The sequence below is a fragment of the Carcharodon carcharias genome, chromosome 13 (assembly GCF_017639515.1).
Source record: "Carcharodon carcharias isolate sCarCar2 chromosome 13, sCarCar2.pri, whole genome shotgun sequence".
Lineage (NCBI taxonomy): Eukaryota > Metazoa > Chordata > Chondrichthyes > Lamniformes > Lamnidae > Carcharodon > Carcharodon carcharias.
The window spans coordinates 88,057,474-88,075,817 of NC_054479.1; the positions used below are offsets into that span (position 1 = coordinate 88,057,474).

At 41.4% G+C, this 18,344-nt stretch overlaps 1 protein-coding gene across 1 annotated transcript in view; it reads right to left on the reverse strand.

Moving 5' to 3' along the window:
• LOC121286105 (lymphoid-restricted membrane protein) overlaps nucleotides 1–18,344 on the reverse strand; it is a 158,583-nt gene that overhangs the window by 51,915 nt on the left and 88,324 nt on the right. Inside the window, exons 20-22 of the mRNA XM_041203097.1 lie at nucleotides 12,713–12,854; nucleotides 5,931–6,066; nucleotides 4,649–4,727 (exon numbers count right to left, since the gene is read on the reverse strand). Coding sequence (XP_041059031.1) covers nucleotides 4,649–4,727; nucleotides 5,931–6,066; nucleotides 12,713–12,854 — 357 coding nt within the window. The remainder of the gene's footprint in view (nucleotides 1–4,648; nucleotides 4,728–5,930; nucleotides 6,067–12,712; nucleotides 12,855–18,344) is intronic.

Sequence of the window (18,344 nt, forward strand, 5' to 3'; positions counted from 1 at the left end):
CACTCCACTGACTGCCAGCACAACGCACTGACCACTGGTGCTATGCCCATGTCTTAGGCTTAACAGCAATTATATCCATGTGTTCATGTAGGACGGACACATTAAACCCTGTCAGAGCAATGACTGATGAATGAATACATGTAACTTAGTCACTGAGCTCCTGGTTCACCATAGTCCCCAATACAAACAGCGACACTACAATATGGAGGCACTCAGCTCCTCAGGTGAACAATCAACTGAGCTTGGCCACACTAACTTGGCAAGAGAAGCTTATTAAATTGCCTGGAAGGATCAGCATGTTTAACTTGTCCATAAGCCATGCCATATCCTGGTGATGGCAAGTGGTTAATGCCATTTGTCTGCTGTAGGCAGCTGCCAGTGATAAGCATGGATGGCGTAAGTGACAGAAACTGTATAGGTTTTAGCACTAACACTCCCTTTGTCTTGTGTCCATGACATCTTTGTCAATCTCTCCTTAGCTCCCACCTATCCCTGACCTTCTATCTTGCTCCGCCTGCTCCACCTCCTCCTAAGCAGTATAAAATCCATCACATCACATTTCTACTCTTTAGCTCTGAAGAAGAGTCATACAGGCTTGAAAAGTTAACTCTCCACAGATGCTGCGAGACCCACTGAGCTTTTCCAGCATTTTCTGTTTTCATTTCAGGTTTCAGCAGTGCAGTGTTCATTGCCGTCACAACAACAGGGGTAGTGGGGGGGGGTGGGGGGGGGGGGGGGTGGGGTTTGCGCGTGGGTTGGAAACAATTCAGAATGATACCAATAGATGTGGGACTTCAGTTATGTGGAGAGGGTAGAGAAACTGGAATTGTTTTGCCTAGAGCAGAGAAGTTAAGGGAAGATACGACTGAGAGTTGCTGATAGAATATTTAAAGAGAAATGGTTTCCACTGGCAGGGTAGGTGTCAGTTTGTGGGGGTGGTGGGAGGCCAGAGGATGATGCTTGGTAATCAGAGGACACAAATTTAAGATAATTGCCTGAAGAACCAGACGGGGGGGGGGTGGGGGGGGGGTGGTGGGGGGGCAATAATTATTAGTGATTTTTTTTGTTTTACACAGTAGGCTGTTGTGATCTCCTACACTGCCTGAAAGGGTGTTGGAATCAGATTCAATATAATATTCAAAAGGGAAATAATTATATGCATGAAAAGGAAAATAAATTGCAGGGCTACAAGTAAGAGCAGGGGACTGGGACTAATTAGATAGCTCTCAGAGTGTTAATGAATGACCTCCCTCCATTCAGTATGATTCTGAGGTGCTGGGGTCCCACACACATCCAAAACCCAACCAGCAAAAAATAAAAGGTGTTAAACTTGGCTCCAAAAAGGAAGGTCTGCAGCATCGCTCATGTGCGGGCAAACACCTCAAAGGTGTTGCACTGGAGACAGCACCATGGATGGGGAAAATTTCGCAAGAGGTTTTTGGGATTCAGCCACAACATAAAATTGTTGAAAGTAGAAGGGAGGAGAGATGGCAGGAAGGTTGCTTCAAAGCGAGGTGCAGCTTCACGCATCTTTTTCTGAGGGAGTCTGCACTGTCAGACATGCCATCTTTCAGATGAGACAAGGTGTCTGTGTCTGACTGCCCTCTCAGGTGAGGGTGAAAAATCCACCACTATTTTGAAAAGAAACAAGTGGGTTCCGCTTGGTGCCCTGGCCAATATTTATCCCTCAGCTTACATGACTAAAAATAAATTACCTGATACTTATCTCATTGCTGTTCGCAGTGTGCAAATTGGCTGCTGGGTTACCTACATTGCAACAATGAGTACGCTGTAAAAATACTGCATTAGTTGCAAAGTTCCTTTGGGGTCTCCTGAAAATATAAGGGACTATATCGGTGCAATGCCAGCTCCTTTTACAAAACTAAACTAAACGGGCTTCTCCCTGCATTTTACAGATGAAGTCTTCAGAGATTCTTCCCCCTAGCTCACCATTACCTTCTGTGGAAGCAATGAGCAAATGTCTGAAGGCAACATAATTGCACCTTTTCCCCAGGATTTCTATGGTATTTTTCACTGAGCTATCAACAACTTGTATTTATATAGCACCTTAACGTACTAAAACGTTCCAAGGCACTTCACAGGAGCATATTAAAAAAAAAGGCACCAATCCACCAAAGGAGATATTAGGGCAGATGATCAACGATTGGTCAAGGAGCATCCTAAATGTTGAAAGTGAGATAAAGAGATGGCCAGCTATAGGGAGGGTATTCCAGAGTTTAGGGCCTAGGCAACCGAATATGTGGGAACAATTAAAATCGGGGGTGCTCAAACGGACAGAATTAGATGAGTGCAGGTATCTCGGAGCGTTGTTGGGTTGGAGGATATTACAGGGATAGGGAGGGGGCAAGACCATGGAGAGGTTTAAAAACAAAGATGAGAATTTTAAAATCAAGACCTCATTTGACTGGGAGCCAATGTAGGTCAGCGAGCACAGGAGTGATGGGGAAAGGCTATTGTTGCAAGTCACAACATGGACAGAGTTTTGAGTGATCTCAAGTTTATAGAGGGTACAATGTGGAAGACTAACCAGGAGTGTGCTGCAAGAGTTGAATCTAGAGGTAATGAAGGAATGGATGAGGATTTCAGCCACAGATGAGCTGAGATGGGTGAAGTTATGGGGGTGGAAATAGGTGGTCTTGGGGATGGTACAAATGATGTCGAAAGCTCATCTCATGGTCAAACGTGACACCAAGTGGGTGTCATAGAATTTCAGCATCAAGTGTCAATGAGAACATATGGTGTCATCCTGGATGAAACTTTTAAAAAAAAAATACACATTGTTCCAATGGTCACTTTCCCACCCTCATTGCAACAGCAATCCCAATTCAGACATAATGCTGTCCACTTCCCTCCACTCTTTCTCCAAACGTCCTACCCTTCATTTTTCTTTCCCTGCTCTCCTTAAGGACCAAACTGTTGCTACCACCAGGAGTTACTGATCCTGTGGCACCTTGCCTAAGAGATCATTCTTCATTTGAGAGTTGGGTTACAGTGTTATATTCAATAAATGAAGCAACACTGCCAAAACACGCTCTTGGTTGGCCAACTTCCACAAACCCACACTTTTCAACATGGTTCAATAAATAACTGGCAGGTTTTTCTTCCTCCTCCATAATCCTGTCAGCTGTGGTTCAGTGTGGGCAGCACTCTCACTTCAGAGCCAGATGGTCGTGACTTCACAATTAGAGACCTGAGCACATAATCCAAGCCGTTGCAGTACGGCAGCATTGAAGATATCAGACTGGATTGGATTTTAACAGTGCCCTGGAGATGGGCTAGGAGGCAGGAAGGCTGGAAAATAGCAGCAAAAGGCATCAGGAGGGGAGCTTGATGTCTTTCTGCCACCACAGGACATTGTAAATGCCTGAAAGAGCAGCAGCACAATTAATTAACCAGCTATGGAGCACTTCTTGTCCCCTACTGGCATTTTACTGGCATCAGGTAAACTGCCCACCAAACAGTAGATTGCTAGTGGCAGGGTGGGGGGCTTCCTTCATGGCCGCTTCATGATCCATGGAGGCCACCCCCACCCCGTGTTGTTCTCCCTGTAGCCTCAGCAGTGGCCATATCTATCTTTGGCGCTGCTGACCCTCTGGTTGGGTTGGTAGCTCCGAGGTGCATATCAGCATCTTTAATTTGACGTCATCTGTCCAAGTGAGCTTTGACCCCAGTTTCAGTACCAGCAGTGGGGCTACCTGGCTTCTGAAAAAATTTCAGCCCACTATCTTTCAGATGCAACATTAAATTGAGGCCCCATTTGCCCTCTCAGGTGGACATAAAAGACCCTAAGACACTATTTGTAAGACGAGCAGGGCATCATCCCTGGTGTCCTGATTGACATTTATCTCTCAACCAACAGGTTATCATATTTCTGTTTGTGGGAGCTTGCTGTGCACAAATTTTCTACATTACAGCAGTGACTACACTCAAAGCGCTTCAGTGGCTGTAAAGCACTGAGACACCCAGAGATCAAAGATCCTAGAAACACAAGTTCATTCCGACCCACAGTCAATGTAACTATAACCAAGACAGCTTTGTATAATTTTAGAAATCATTACAATTCCTGACCTCAGCCACACATTCAAAGTGATGCCTTAAGGTACAAAAATGCAGGTTTCGAGAACGTTATTTCAAAAATAAAATAGCCCCAACACAGTTTCACGTGTCTCTGGATTACTGTAGCAGAATGTGGTCACATACAAAAAATAAATCTGCCCTATTTCAAAACCGAAGAGATATTTCCAAACCCATTACTTCTGCTTTGTTGAAACAAATACGCAGGTTTCCATCTAGAGTGGATTCAGTCCATTTGTCTTTCATTCTCCGGTTTGATTCTGTAGTTTTGAGATTGCCCAGAAGGAAAGTTAATTTGACACAACCCATTCCAATTGTCACACTGATGGGTCACTTCATGAATTACTGCGAATGACTGAGTGGAGACTATCAGCTGTGTTTTCTGCTTTGCTACAGCTTATCATTTGACCCTTTGACACTGATGTCATGTGACCACCTAGATCTCTGACGGAGTTTGAAATTATTACAGTAACTTGGGAGTGTGTCTCAGGTTTATATCTCCAGCAAAATTGATACCATTTCAAGAAGGACTGCAAAATGAAGAGGCACTAACCTTATTCTGAAGCTCTCCACTCATACCAGGAACAGAAAACTCTCCTTCAGTCTGGATGCCAACTGTGTGAAACTCGCACCTGTCAGCAGATTCAAATGTCAATCATTTGCATTTCTGTTAACAAATAGCGCTCCCAGTATTACTGCAGGAAGACCATCAATATTGAATTGTGACGTGAACTTTGTGTTTTAAGAGGCATCATTGTACAATACAAGCTGGAAGGGAAATTAGAACAACCACAGAAAGCAAAAAACAAGTAATCATTCACTTGTGCTCCTTTCGGTTTGCATTGCAAATTTGCTGTCTGATGAGCAAAGTGCTAGCTTTAAAACTGGGTTTTAAAACCACTTAGAGCTCTGCTGCTGTAGCCTGTTCTGGATAGTAATGTGTAGTGACATGGAGGCTTTGGCTTATGACCCACAATACAACTCCCACCTCATCGTTGCCTTAGAAGACCATTGGTAGGGTCCTAGTGGACAGCTGCAAAGTGGCACTGGTAGAGATCAAAATGTCAAACATGGGCTCCTTTTTTCTAAGCTAAGTATATAGGAATGGCATGAGCTGTTGCACATAAGCTGGCTGGATCCACTTTAACTACTTTAAGAAGCATTTTAAGAGTGCACTGAGAGGCATCAAGGACTAATTCCCATCGAACCTTGGGGTCCTTGGTTTGGCCATATGCCCCAGTCAAAAATGGGCAGAGAGTAATTTTTAGGCCTAAAGTTCATTCTCTGCAGCTTTATTTGGCTGCTGGGCAGGACATCATTCCCCACTTCATTGACATCATGAACTTCAACATTGAGAAAAGCATACTTATACCCAAGATATTTGTCAACAATTTGCTATGACTGATATATTTACTAGTGATAAACCTTTATTTTAACCACTGACAAGGAATGACTGCTATAAATGCTTCTAATATTCAAATCCAATTTTAAATCGATTGATCAGTTTTCAACCCTAATAATAATTACATTTCGAAAAATTCATTCATGGCACATGGGCATAGCTGACAAGGCCAATATTTATTGACTATCCCCAATCGTCCATCAGGTGGTGGCGCTGAGTCGCCTTTTTGAACCACTGCAGTCCACCTGGTGTAGGTATGCCCACAGTGCTGTTAAGAGGAGAATTCGAAGAGGATTTTTACAGCGACAGTGAAGGAACGGTGATATAGATCTAAATCAGGATGGTGATTTATTTACCTAATCATTGTCTGATCTCTGAAATAGCCAGAATTTCAATCTCAAGTGACTGAACAGGTGTTGACTTGGATAATTACCTAGACTGGCTGTCAAGTAGCTTATCATTTGCTGAAGTCATTGGCTTTTGACATTTGACGTTGTTAGAGCTGAAGTAAAAGCTGGAACTATTCTGGAAGCACGAGACTGGATAAAATTGCTCCAACATTAAGGCATCTGTCAAGAAAACCGCACAAGTTGAACATTAAGTCAATTAAACTGTAAGCATGTAGTCCTAGAATGGCAGCATTTTCCAAACTGAGGGTCACTGCCCCCATTATGGCCTCCAAGGCAGGATGTAGCTGCCCAGTCATGGGAAGTTGATTTTCCTGCTTTAGAACATCTCCCCTGTAGTGCTTTATGCCTGTGTTTTTGTTAAAAATTATTAGAACAGTGAAAGAAGTATCCAAGCACAAAATCTAATTAATATTATGATGCTTAGACTTGTTTAGCAAAGAGCAATGTTAGAAGTGAGGTGAGAGGTTTTGTTTTATCCTACTGAGCTACTGAAATACAAATATAAGACCAGGCTAGTTTCAGATCTGCTTCACCATTCAATTAGACCACAGTTGGAATGTTTCAAGGTAGTTTAGATTCGGTGACAGGGCAACAAGAGGACACAAACATTGGATGAGGGCAGCACTAAGTAAAAAGCATACCTCTGCCACACTCTTTTAACTCTACATTATTATAATTATGCAGCTCTTCCTTGAGGGTTTTTGCTACCTGGTTGATGCTCTAAATATAAGGCTAAAAAAAAAAGATTTTTTATTCAGAGCTTCGATCTCGCTGAGGAGAACAATCGATATCCAACAACCTGCTCTGAAAACTCTACTCACATTTTGATAGCTGTGACAAATTCCATTGCAGCAGCTGAGCCAAGCCACAACTTTCTAAAACAATCAACATTTTGAATAAATCAAACCACATTATATAAAAAAGTCAATTCACTCTATATTCCAAACAATTCCAGGATCCAGCTCCAGATGCACACCTTCACAAAAAACTAATCAGTTCTTCCTTGGCCCACACCCTATATAAGTACCAGGTTTGTTGAAGTCCATCCATTAGTTTGAGAGCTATATTGTTTACAAACAGACTAACAAACAGGGGTGAAAACATTACCTCTGCCCACATTGACTGGCAGAGTTAATAACTGCAGGCGATTAAGTGGAGGCTGGAAAAACAATTTCACACAGAAGGTGGTCAGATGTCACAAAACAATGTCGAGGCAGAGTCAGCAAATTTTAAAGATTATTTTGAGCAATTGTCTTAATTCAAAGGGAGACAGAAGAGTGTAGGAGCAAACGCAAGAGTGGGATTACACTTGGTTCCTCAGAGAGGGGAACACATCAGCACTAATTTGATGGACAGAATGGTCCAATTCTGTTCTGTTTCATTATGGGATTGCACTACTTCAGGTTTCTAAGGAAAGGCCAACTTAGTTTTGACCGGATAACCTCCCTCACATTTCTACCAAATTATTTACGCAAGCAAGGTCATTGCCAACTGAGTCTGACTTACAAAACAGCAAAACCATCTTGAAATGCTAACCCAGGACAAATTTCCAATTCCCTGTCACACAGGGAATCTTCAACATGGGCCCTGGATATGTCAATACTGATGCAGTTCAATTCTTGTGCAATGTTGGTTACCTCTGCCACTGAAGGCGAGTAGAGATAATGTTTTCACCTGTTTGTTCATCAATTCATCTGTAAACAACATCTCAAAAAGCAGATGGATTTCCATGAAACTTGGTACACACATAGGATCTGGCCCAAGAAGAACTGATTAGCTTTTGGTGAAGATGCGGATCTCGATCATAGAATATTTTTTTAAATGATCCACTAACATTGGGAGATAGGATGAATTGATTTTTTTAAAAAAGGATATTGTTGATTATTTTAGAAAGTTGTGAATTGTTGTGGAAAACGAGTGTAGTTTGGAACTGTGTATTGTTTGGGGAGTGGGGAAGTTAGGTGAGGAGGGGAAAGTGGTGCACCTTTGTTTTCTATCTTTTTCACCCTGTAGGATTTGGTTCTTACTCTACTACAGAGAAAGGAGCTAGCTGTTTGGGGAGTATCTGATAAGTGGTTAAGCTCTCTCCTATTTCTAAGGTTTAGAATAGTACAGGAACTGGTGTTAAGTTTAATAAAATATATAAAAAAGAAAATAAATAATTGAATAACATAATTAAGTATTTAATTGAAACATATTAAGGATGAAAAGACAGGTGATGTGTCATAGCTACAGCATGTGGGAGCTCCTGGATGCCAGTATGATCCACAGCAAACAAATCTGCAGTAAATGCTTGCAGCTCGAGGAACTTCAGCTCAGCCATTGAGCTGGAGGCTGAGCTGCAGACTCTGCTACACATCAGGGAGGGGGAAAGTTACCTGGATGCTTTGCACCAGGAGGCAGTCATGCTCTTTAGGATAGGGTCTTCTGATTTTGTCAGTGGTCAGGGACTGGAGGGTGTGACAACAAGTGAGGCACTTAAGGGGGCCAAATGGGCAGGAGTGCAGGAGCCTCAGCCTTTGCAATTGTCCAATAGGCTTGAGGTTCTCAGCTTGTTTGGATGAGGTTGGGGGCTTCAGGGTGAATGAGCTGACTGACCATGGCACCGTGGTACACGAAGCCATTCAAATGGGGGGAGCAAAAAGGAACATAGTGGTAGTCGGGAAAAGTATAGTGATGGGATTGATACTGTTCCCTGCACAAAATAGCAAGAGTTCAGATGGCTGTATTGTCTGCTCGGTGCCAGGGTTTGGGATATCTCTCAGGGTTGGAGAGGAACTTGCCATTGTCGGTGTGTGTGTGTGTGTGTGTGTGTGGGGTGGGGGAGGGAATCCAGTCGTTGTGGTCCATGTAGGTACCAACAACATAGTTAGAACTAGGAAAGAGGTTCTGCATAGACAGTATGAGGAGCTAGGCACTAAATTCAAAAGCAAAACCTCAAAAGTAATAATTTATGGATTATTATCTAAACCATGTGCAAATTGGCAGAGGGTACATAAAATTAGAGAGATGAATGCATAGCTTAAAGACTGGTGTGGGAGAAGTGGGTTCCAGTTCATGGAGCACTGACACCAGTACTGGAGAAAGAGGGAGCTGTATCATTGGGACGGTCTACACCTTAAGTGCTGGGACGAGTGTTCTCATGAGCCACATAACTAGGGAAGTACAGGGGGTTGTAAAAATATAGTGGGGTCAAGGGATCAAATTTGGGAAATTGTGTTAAATCAAAGAGTAGAGACAAGGCAGGAGAGAAAGGTATTAATGTGGGAAATGATAGACTGTGACAGGAAGGAACAGAGAGTATAAATCTAAGAGTAAATTAGCTACAGATTACAAAAATATTAAAAAGGATATACTGAAGGCTCTGTATCTGAATGCAAATAGCATTCGAAACAAAACAGATGAACTGCTAGCTTTAATGGAAATAAATAAGTACAATCTAATAGCCATTATAGAGACATGGCTACAGGATGACAGGTTGGGATCTGAATATTGTAAGGTACATGACAAGGACAGGGATGTAGAAAAATGTGGAGGGATGGCTCTCTCAATTAAATATTGTATTAGCACAATAGACAGGCATGACCTAAGTTCAGGAAACCAGGGTGTAAAAGTGGTTTAGTTAGCGACGAGGAATGATAAAGACAAGTAGTCACTTGTGGAAGTGGTGTGCAGGCCCTCCAACAGTAATCATACAGCTGGACAGGATGTAAAGGGGGAAATAATGGGAGCTTTTCAGAAAGGTGCAGCAATAATCATGGGGATTTCAATCTACATATAGGCTGGAAAAATCAGATGGGCAAAGGTAGCCTGCATGAAGAATTCATAGAACACTTTCAGGATAGTTTCTTAAAATGGCATGTTCTGTTGCCAACTAAAGAGCTGGCTAGACTAGACCTGGTATTGAGCAACGAGATTGGATTAATTGATAACTCCATGGTGAAGGTGCCCCTAGGTAGCAGCAATCAAAATATGATTGAGCTTTACATTAAGTTTGAAGGAGAGAAGAGTGGGTCTAAGGTTACTATTTTAAGCTTAAATAAGGGCAATTATGAGGGCATGAAAGCAGAGCTAAAGCGAACTGGCAAATTAGGTTAAGGAATAGGTCGATAGAGACATTTAAGGAGGTATTTCTGAATATACCAAATAGATATATTCCAATGAGAAAGAAAAATTCCAAGGGGAGGACCCACCGTCTGTGGTTAAATAAAATTAAAGATGGTGTCAAACTTAAAGAAAAAGCATATCATTGGCAAAGATAGGTAGCAGGTCAGAAGATTGGACAGAATATGAACAGTGGCAAAGAATGACTAAATGATTGAGAAGGAAGAAACAATTAGAGTACTAGAAAAAGCTAGCTAGAAATATAAAGACAGACAGTAAGAGTTTCTGCAGATAGTTAAAAAAGTAGTGAACGAAGTGAGTATTGGTCCTAGAGAAATGAATCTGGGCAATTAATAATGGAAAATAAGGAACCAGCAGATGAATTGAACAGATATTTTGCATTGGTCTTCACTATAGAGGATACAAGTAACAGCCCAGAAATAGCTATGAATCAGGAAATGGAAGGGAGGGAGGAACTAAAGAAAATTACAATCACTAGGGAAGTGGTACTGAGCAAATGTTTGGAGCTGCGTGTTGACAAATCCTCGGGTCCTGATGGGTTTCATCCTAGGGTCTTAAAAGAAGTGGCTAATGAAATAGTAGATGTGTTGTTTTAATTTTCCAAAATTCCTGAGATTCAGGGAAGGTTCCATTAAATTGGAAAATGACAAATATAACTCCTTTATTCAAAAAGAAGGGAGACAAAGCAGGAAACTACAGGCCAGTTAGCTTAACATCTGTCATAGGGAAAATGTTAGAATCTATTATTAAAGATGTTATAGCAGGGCACTTAGAAAACTTTAAGGCAATCAAGCAGAGTCAACATGATTTTGTGAAAGGGAAATCATGTTTAACCAATTTATTGGAGTTCTTTGAAGGATTCATATGTGCTGTGGATAAATGGAAACCAGTGAACGTACCGTAGATTTCCAGAAGGCATTTGATAAGGTGCCAGATCAAATGTTATTGCAAGAAATAAAAGTTCATGATGTAGGGGGTAATATATCGGCAGGATAGAAGGTTGGCTAGCTAACAGGAAACAGACATTGGCCATAAATAGGTCATCTTCTGGTTGGCAAGATATAATGAATGGTCTACCACTGGGATCAGTGCAGGGTCCTTAATTTTTGACAATTTATATAAATAACTTGGATGAAGGGATCAAAGGTATGGTTGCTAAATTTGCTGATAACACAAAGATAAGCAGGAAAGTAAGGTGTGAAGAGGATATGAGAATGTTACAAAGGGATATAGATAGGTTAAGTGAGTGGGTAAAGACCTGGGAAATGGAGTATAATGTGGGAAAAAGTGAAATTGTCCATTCTGGTAGAAAGAATAAAAAAGAAACATTATCTAAACGTTGCAAGATTGCAGAGCTCAGAGATGCAGAGTGAAATGAGTACCCCAGTGGATGAATCACAAAAGCTAATAGAATGTTATATTTATTGCAAGGGGAATTGAATACAAAAGTCAGGAGGTTATGCTTCAGTTATACAAGGCACTAGTGAGAGCACTTTGGAGTACTGTGTATCAGTATTGGTCTCTTTATTTAAGGAAGAATGTAAATGCATTGGAAGCTGTTCAGAGAAGGTTTACTAGACTAATGCCTGGAATGGGTGGGTTGTCTTATGAGGAAAGGTTGGCAGGCTAGGCTTGCATCCACTGGAGTTTAGAAGAATAAGCAGCAGCTTGATTGAAACATATAAGATCCTGAGGGGTCTTGACAAGGTGGGTGTGGAGAAGATGTTTCCTCTTGTGGGAGAATCTAGAACTAGGGGTCACTGTTTAAAACATAAGGGGTCGCCTATTTAAAACAGAGATGAGGAGAATTTTTTCTCTGAGGGTCGAGAGCCTTTGGAGAACTCTTCCTCAAAAGGCAGTGGAAGCGGAGTCTTTGAATATATATATTTTTTTAAAGTAGAGGTGGATATATTCTTGATAAATAAGGGATGAAAAATTATAGCGAGTAGGGGGAAATGTGGAGTTGAGGTTACAATCAGATCAGCCATGATCTCATTAGATGGCAGAGCAGTTTTGAGGGGCCGAGTGGCCTACTCCTGCTCCTAATTCATACATTTGTACATCACAAATGCATGGTGAAATTTGTCACAGCTATCAAAATGTGAGCAGAGTTTTTAGAGTGTGTTGCTGAATGTGGATTGACATAAAGCCTCCTCAGTTGGACGGAAGCGCTTAATAAAAATATTTATTTTTCCAGCTTCGTAGTTGTAGAGTATGAAACAGACGGGGAAAAGCCTCACAGAAGAGCTACACAATTGTAATAATGTTGAGTTAACACAGTGTGGCAGAGGTATGCACTGAGTGCCCTATTGACTTCTTAACTGATGTATTGATTCAAGGCTAGATTTGGCTTATTTGACAAAATATTCAGTCACAGCACTTTAAGGGAGAACCCTCCACCTTCTGAACATCCAGAAACTTGATGGCATTGATTTAGAATTGACGGACATTCTAATGCAGTATTGAGGACATGCTGCATTGTGAAATGCCAAAAATCAATTTCTCAACAACCACAGTATGGATTTCTTTTAAAAGAACAATTTGCAGATTGTAAAGGTTTCCTACATTCTAACCAAACCAACATACTTAGACAATAAAATGTGAAAACAGTGGAGTATCCATGCTTCAGTTGAAACTTGTAGCAATTTACAGTTTAAATCCTGGTATTAACCATGCTTACCCAGCAATGGTGTACAAGAGTGTAGGGTTACTGAATTATGGACCTTCCCTTGTTGAATACATGGTAGTGAATCATGAGGAGTTTGGCTCTCTCCTGCACATTCAGCAACTTCTGGCCACAGTTCTTTGTAGCAACTTCTTGTCTGTTTGAAGATAAGAACCACGTGATTATTTGAAACACCCGCACTACCAGCAATAAGCATCCTTCCCCCTCTGATCCCCCACCTTCCAGGACAATCTCAGCAATGTTGTGAGAACGCCAACACCTCTGGGTTACCCACAATCCCCACTTAACATATTTTGTACCCAAATCACTATTGGGCCTGGGTCAGTATTAGGATTCCCTGCCACCTCCACAAGGACTGCAGCAGTTCAGAGTAGGTTCAACATCACCACTGCCACTTGTGTTCATTGTATATTAGTGAGTTAATTACATGCAGAAGTTGGACATTAATTGGGGATTCATTTGTGCTTCAATAAATAGGAACAAACTGAAACTGGGGTTGTTGGATTTTGGAGGTGCATTGTTGCAATATGCATTCTGCAAATAAACACTAATTGAAGTGTATAAATATTGGCGCCAGTTCTATCCTTCACCACTGGGCTTTCTGGAATGTAATCATCACCTTGGGCAATTAGGGGTGGACAATTAATGTGCACCTTGCCAGAGATGCCCACATCCAGAGAATGAAAAATACTCAAATCTCAGATCTTACTTTCAGTTAATGGGCTGTAACCTCAGACTAGTGTCGGAAAGTGCCGGTCTGCAGGAATTAAAGAAATAAATATCTACTTACCTGATCTTGAAAATGATGTTGACACTTTCATTTGCCAGAGCTGCATGGGGCCTGCATCGAAAGATTCCTCGCAGGCCCCAGCAAAGTCTAGCTCCAGTGTATTCAAGAAGGCCATGCCCCCTTTTTAGATCACTAGCTGCCATAAAGCAGGTAAGTTTAAAGGGCCAGGGAAATTGACAGGCCAGAAAGAAGGAAAGTTTCTAAAGTAAGTGGATAGGATTGGGGAGTGTCGGAGGTCAGGAGTGTGGATGGGGTTGTGTCGGAGGTCAACGGGGTGGGGGTGTGTGTTGAAGGTTGGGGGGGATGTCGGAGGTCAGGGGGTAAGGGGTGGTTGTTGGCTGGCAGGGGGATACCTGTGGGTTCAGTCTGGGTCTTTGCAATAGTCACCCAGAAGTTAGAAGAGGTTTTAATTGTTCTAAAATTTTCTCAGTAACTATTGGCATAACCCTGGCGGAATCATCTGAAGACTGTGATTTAAAGCCACATTTTCAGATGGTTCCCAGTGCAGTGCAATTGTCCAGAGGAAGCTAGCACTTTTGGGCAATTGCCATGCAAACCCTTGCCTGGGAACTTGTCACAGGGATTTCCCAGCACATCTTTGGGGTGCCCCCCATATCCAAAGCTGGGGGGCACGCAAGTTATGGGCCATTGTGTTTTCCAACTGATATCTAATGGAGACACTCAAAATGTTTGTTAGGCCAAAATGACTGATATCTCAACAGAAATCATAACATTGCTGTTTGTTGACTGAACAAATGGGTCATAAAATGAATTTGACGTTGATTTGTTTCTCAGGTTTTATCCTTAAAGTTCTTAAAGGAGTAAAGGAGGAGTAAATTATATCTGGAGGAGTAAATTATATCTGGAGAGTTTATCATCTTTTAGTACAGCATCCCACATATATGCAAAGAAAGAACTGACTTGTGCTGGCAATCATGAGCACAGGCAATAAGCAGAGCTAAGAAATCCAAAACAAAGTGAAAACATGCACCATATCCTGTGCACACATACAATATAACTTTGCAGCTGTTAGATTTAAAATATAATGACGAGCAGAGAAGTTAAACTATTAACAAACACACAAAAACATAGCTTCCTTTCAAACTCCTGCTAACAAGCTTTCATCCAGGCAAGTTAGTTTCAACTTTCTGGGAGGGGGGGGAAGGTGTTGAAAGATGGTGGCATAATGGTAATGTCACTGAACTAGTAATCCAGAGGCACAGGTATTGCCCTGGGGAGCATGGGTTCAAATCCCACCACAGCAGCTGGAGGAATTTAAATTCTTTTAATAAATCTAGAACAGAAAGCTCAGCCACAATCATTGATTGTAAAGATCCATCTGATTCACTTTTTTTTTTTACAGGAGAAAATCTGACATCCTTACCTTGGCTGGCCTACATGTGACTCCAAACCCAGTAATGCGGTTTACTCTTAACTGTCCTCCGAAATGTTAAGTTCGGGGGCAATTAGGGATGGGCAACAAACGCCAGCTTTGCCAGTGACACCCACATCCCATGAAAGAATAAAAAAAATAATAATTCAGCAGATCTGTTTCTTCATGTTTTGGGACTTCCCAGAATTTAAAGATGTGGAGGCCTAGCCTAAAATGGGGATCACTGTCAAATTAAATTTTGGAATTAGAGGCCATGATGATGCAATACCAAGATGATCTTAAGAGCTGTTCCAATCTAAGCCCAAACTTTGATAAAACTTTAAAAAAAAAATCAACCATTTACAGATAGAATTGTTCGAGAAAATGTTAATAAACTGGCAGAATGAGCATGTAAATTATATATGAATTTCAATATCAATACCTGTGAGGTGCTGCATTTTGGGAGGATGAATCAGGAAGCCATACACTCCTTGGAAATTAAAAGTCTAAATGGGGTATGAGCACTGGGATTCACAATGACATTCACAAGTCACTAAAAATCAGCAACTCCAATTAATAAGGCCATAGTAAACTGCAAATGAATACTGGAGTTCATTTCTAGTGGAATTCTGTGGCAATACCTGTGCCTCTGGATTACTAGTTCAGTGACATTACCATTGTGCCACCATCTTTCAACACCTTCCCCCCTCCCAGAAAGTTGAAACTAACTTTTGCCTGGATGAAAGCTTGTTAACAGGAGTTTGAAAGGAAGCTATGTTTTTGTGTGTTTGTTAATAGTTTAATTTCTCTGCTTGTCATTATATTTTAAATCTAACAGCTGCAAAATTATAATGTATGCATGCACAGGATATGGTGCCTGTTTTCACTTTGTTTTGAATTTCTTAGCTCTGCTTATTGCCTGTGCTCATGATTGCCAGCACAAGTCAGTTCTTTCTTTGCATGTATGTGGGATGCTGTACTAAAAGATGATAAACTCTCCAGATATAATTTACTCCTCCAGATATAATTTACTCCTCCTTTACTCCTTTAAGAACTTTAAGGATAAAACCTGAGAAACAAATCAACGTCAAATTCATTTTATGACCCATTTGTTCAGTCAACAAACAGCAATGTTATGATTTCTGTTGAGTTATCAGTCATTTTGGCCTAACATTTTGAGTGTCTCCATTAAATATCAATTGGAAAACACAATGGCCCATAACTTCCATGCCCCCCAGCTTTGGATTTGGGGGGCACCCCAAAGATGTGCTGGGAAATCCCTGTGGCAAGTTCCCAGGCAAGGGTTTGCATGGCAATTGCCCAAAAGTGCTAGCTTCCTCTGGACAATTGCGCTGCACTGGGAACCATCTGAAAATGTGGCTTTAAATCACAATCTTCAGATGATTCTGCCAGGGTTATGTCAATAGTTACTCAGAAAATTTTAGAACAATTAAAATCTCTTCTAACTTCTGGAAAGTGGAGAAGTTGTGTGAAACTTGTATAGAACCATCGTTAGACCATACTTAAGAATACTGTCCAGAGTTTTGATCTTCATTTTATGAAAACAATGTAGAGGTACTGGAGAAGGTGCAAAGATGATTTACAAGGATGATACCAGAACAGAGGTTACAACAATCAGGAAAGATTGAACAGGTATTTCTGCTCTTTTCTTAAGAGCAGAAATAGAACATGGAAGAGGTGATCTGATAGAAGCCTTTAAATTAATGAATGAGTTTGAAAGGGTAGGCGTGGAGAATATGTGTCATTATACTTGTGGGAGTCCAAAACTAGAGGTTATAAATATGAGATATTCAATAATAAATTCAGGAAAACCTTTAGCCAGAGAGTAGTTAGAATGTGGTCTCTACTATCAAAGGGGAGCAGTTAAGGCAAATATATGGAAGTGTTTAACAGAAAGTTAGATAAACACATGAGGGAGAAAGGAAGAGAAGGATATATTGATGGGATTGAACAAAGTAGGGTAAGAAACAGAAAGGGGAAGACACAGCATTGTGCAAGGTGTCCTATAAAGCAATACCGGAAGTCTGTAGGACCATTGTTGCACAAGCCTTCTTGTGAATTCCAATTATAGGAATTAGATTGAGGCTACTACCTCCAGGGATTGATTCTGTTCTGACATTAGTGAACTTGATTTTGGATTCAAGCTTCAATTATATAATATCTACAACGTGAAGGCAAAGTGAAAACACTTCACAAATGCTACAGTTGCACATTAAGCACAATTGATGTACAATAGTAAAGCATGTTGGAAATAAATACAAATTGATCATGAGAGTTATACAGGGCAGGAAGGTAACCCCCTGAAAGACCCTCCTGGACGACTGCAGCTTCAGTACTACTCAAGAAGCATATCCAGGACAAAACAGTCCATTTGATCGGCACCCCATCACCACCTTAAATATTCCCTCCCTCCACTACCGACACATAGTGGCAGCAGTGTGTACCATATACAAGATGCACTGCAGCAACTCACTGAGGCTCCTTTGACAGCACCCTCCAAACCCATGACTTCTACCACCTAGAAGGACAAGGGCAGTAGGTGTATTGGAACATCACCGCCCCCTCCAAGCCACACACCACTCCCCATTTGGAACTGTATCATCGTTCTCTCCCTACTGCTGGGTTAAAAACCTGGAAAACTGTCCCTAACAGCACTCTAGGTGAACCGACACCAGGTGGACTGAAGTAGTTCAAGGTGGCAGCTCACCACAACTTTCTCGTGGGCAATTAGGGGTGGGCAAAAATGCTGGCCTAGCCAGCGACACCCACATCCCAGGAACAAATTAGAAAAAAATTAACTGGACAACCCACTAATCACTACACAGTTTACAGGCTTAATATCTGTATCTTTAAAAGGAAATGATGTGGATTATATGAAAGGAAGTTAGCTACAGTTATGAGGTTGAACGTCACATGAAAATGGCTCATCAGCCTAACAATTATCCTTCCTTCTCCTGTCTAAAGCATGTGCCAGAAATGCACACCAGATCCATTCACCTGTTTGAGAAAGAAAGAGACTGAATTTATATAGCATCTTTCATAACCTTAGAGCATCTCAAAGTGTGTTACTTTCATATACTCTTCAAATTTGGTCACTTGTAATGTAAAAAGCACAGCAGTCAATTTGCACACAGCAAGATCACAATCAGCAATGAGATAGTGAACAGATAATCTGTTGTTTTGATATTGGTTATGGAATAAATATTGGCCAGCATGCCAGGGAGAACACCCAGGTTCTTCTTCAGAATAGTGCCATGGGATCTTTTATATCCACTTGAGGCGGGGGGGGGGGGGGGGGGGGGGTGGGGGGGAAGATGGGGCTTCAGTTTAACATCACATCCAAAAATTGACACCTCTGAGTGCAGCTTTACATCAGCCTCGCACTGGAGTATCAGGCTGGATTCTGTGTCCTACTCACTGAGTTGAGGTTTGAACCAATAACT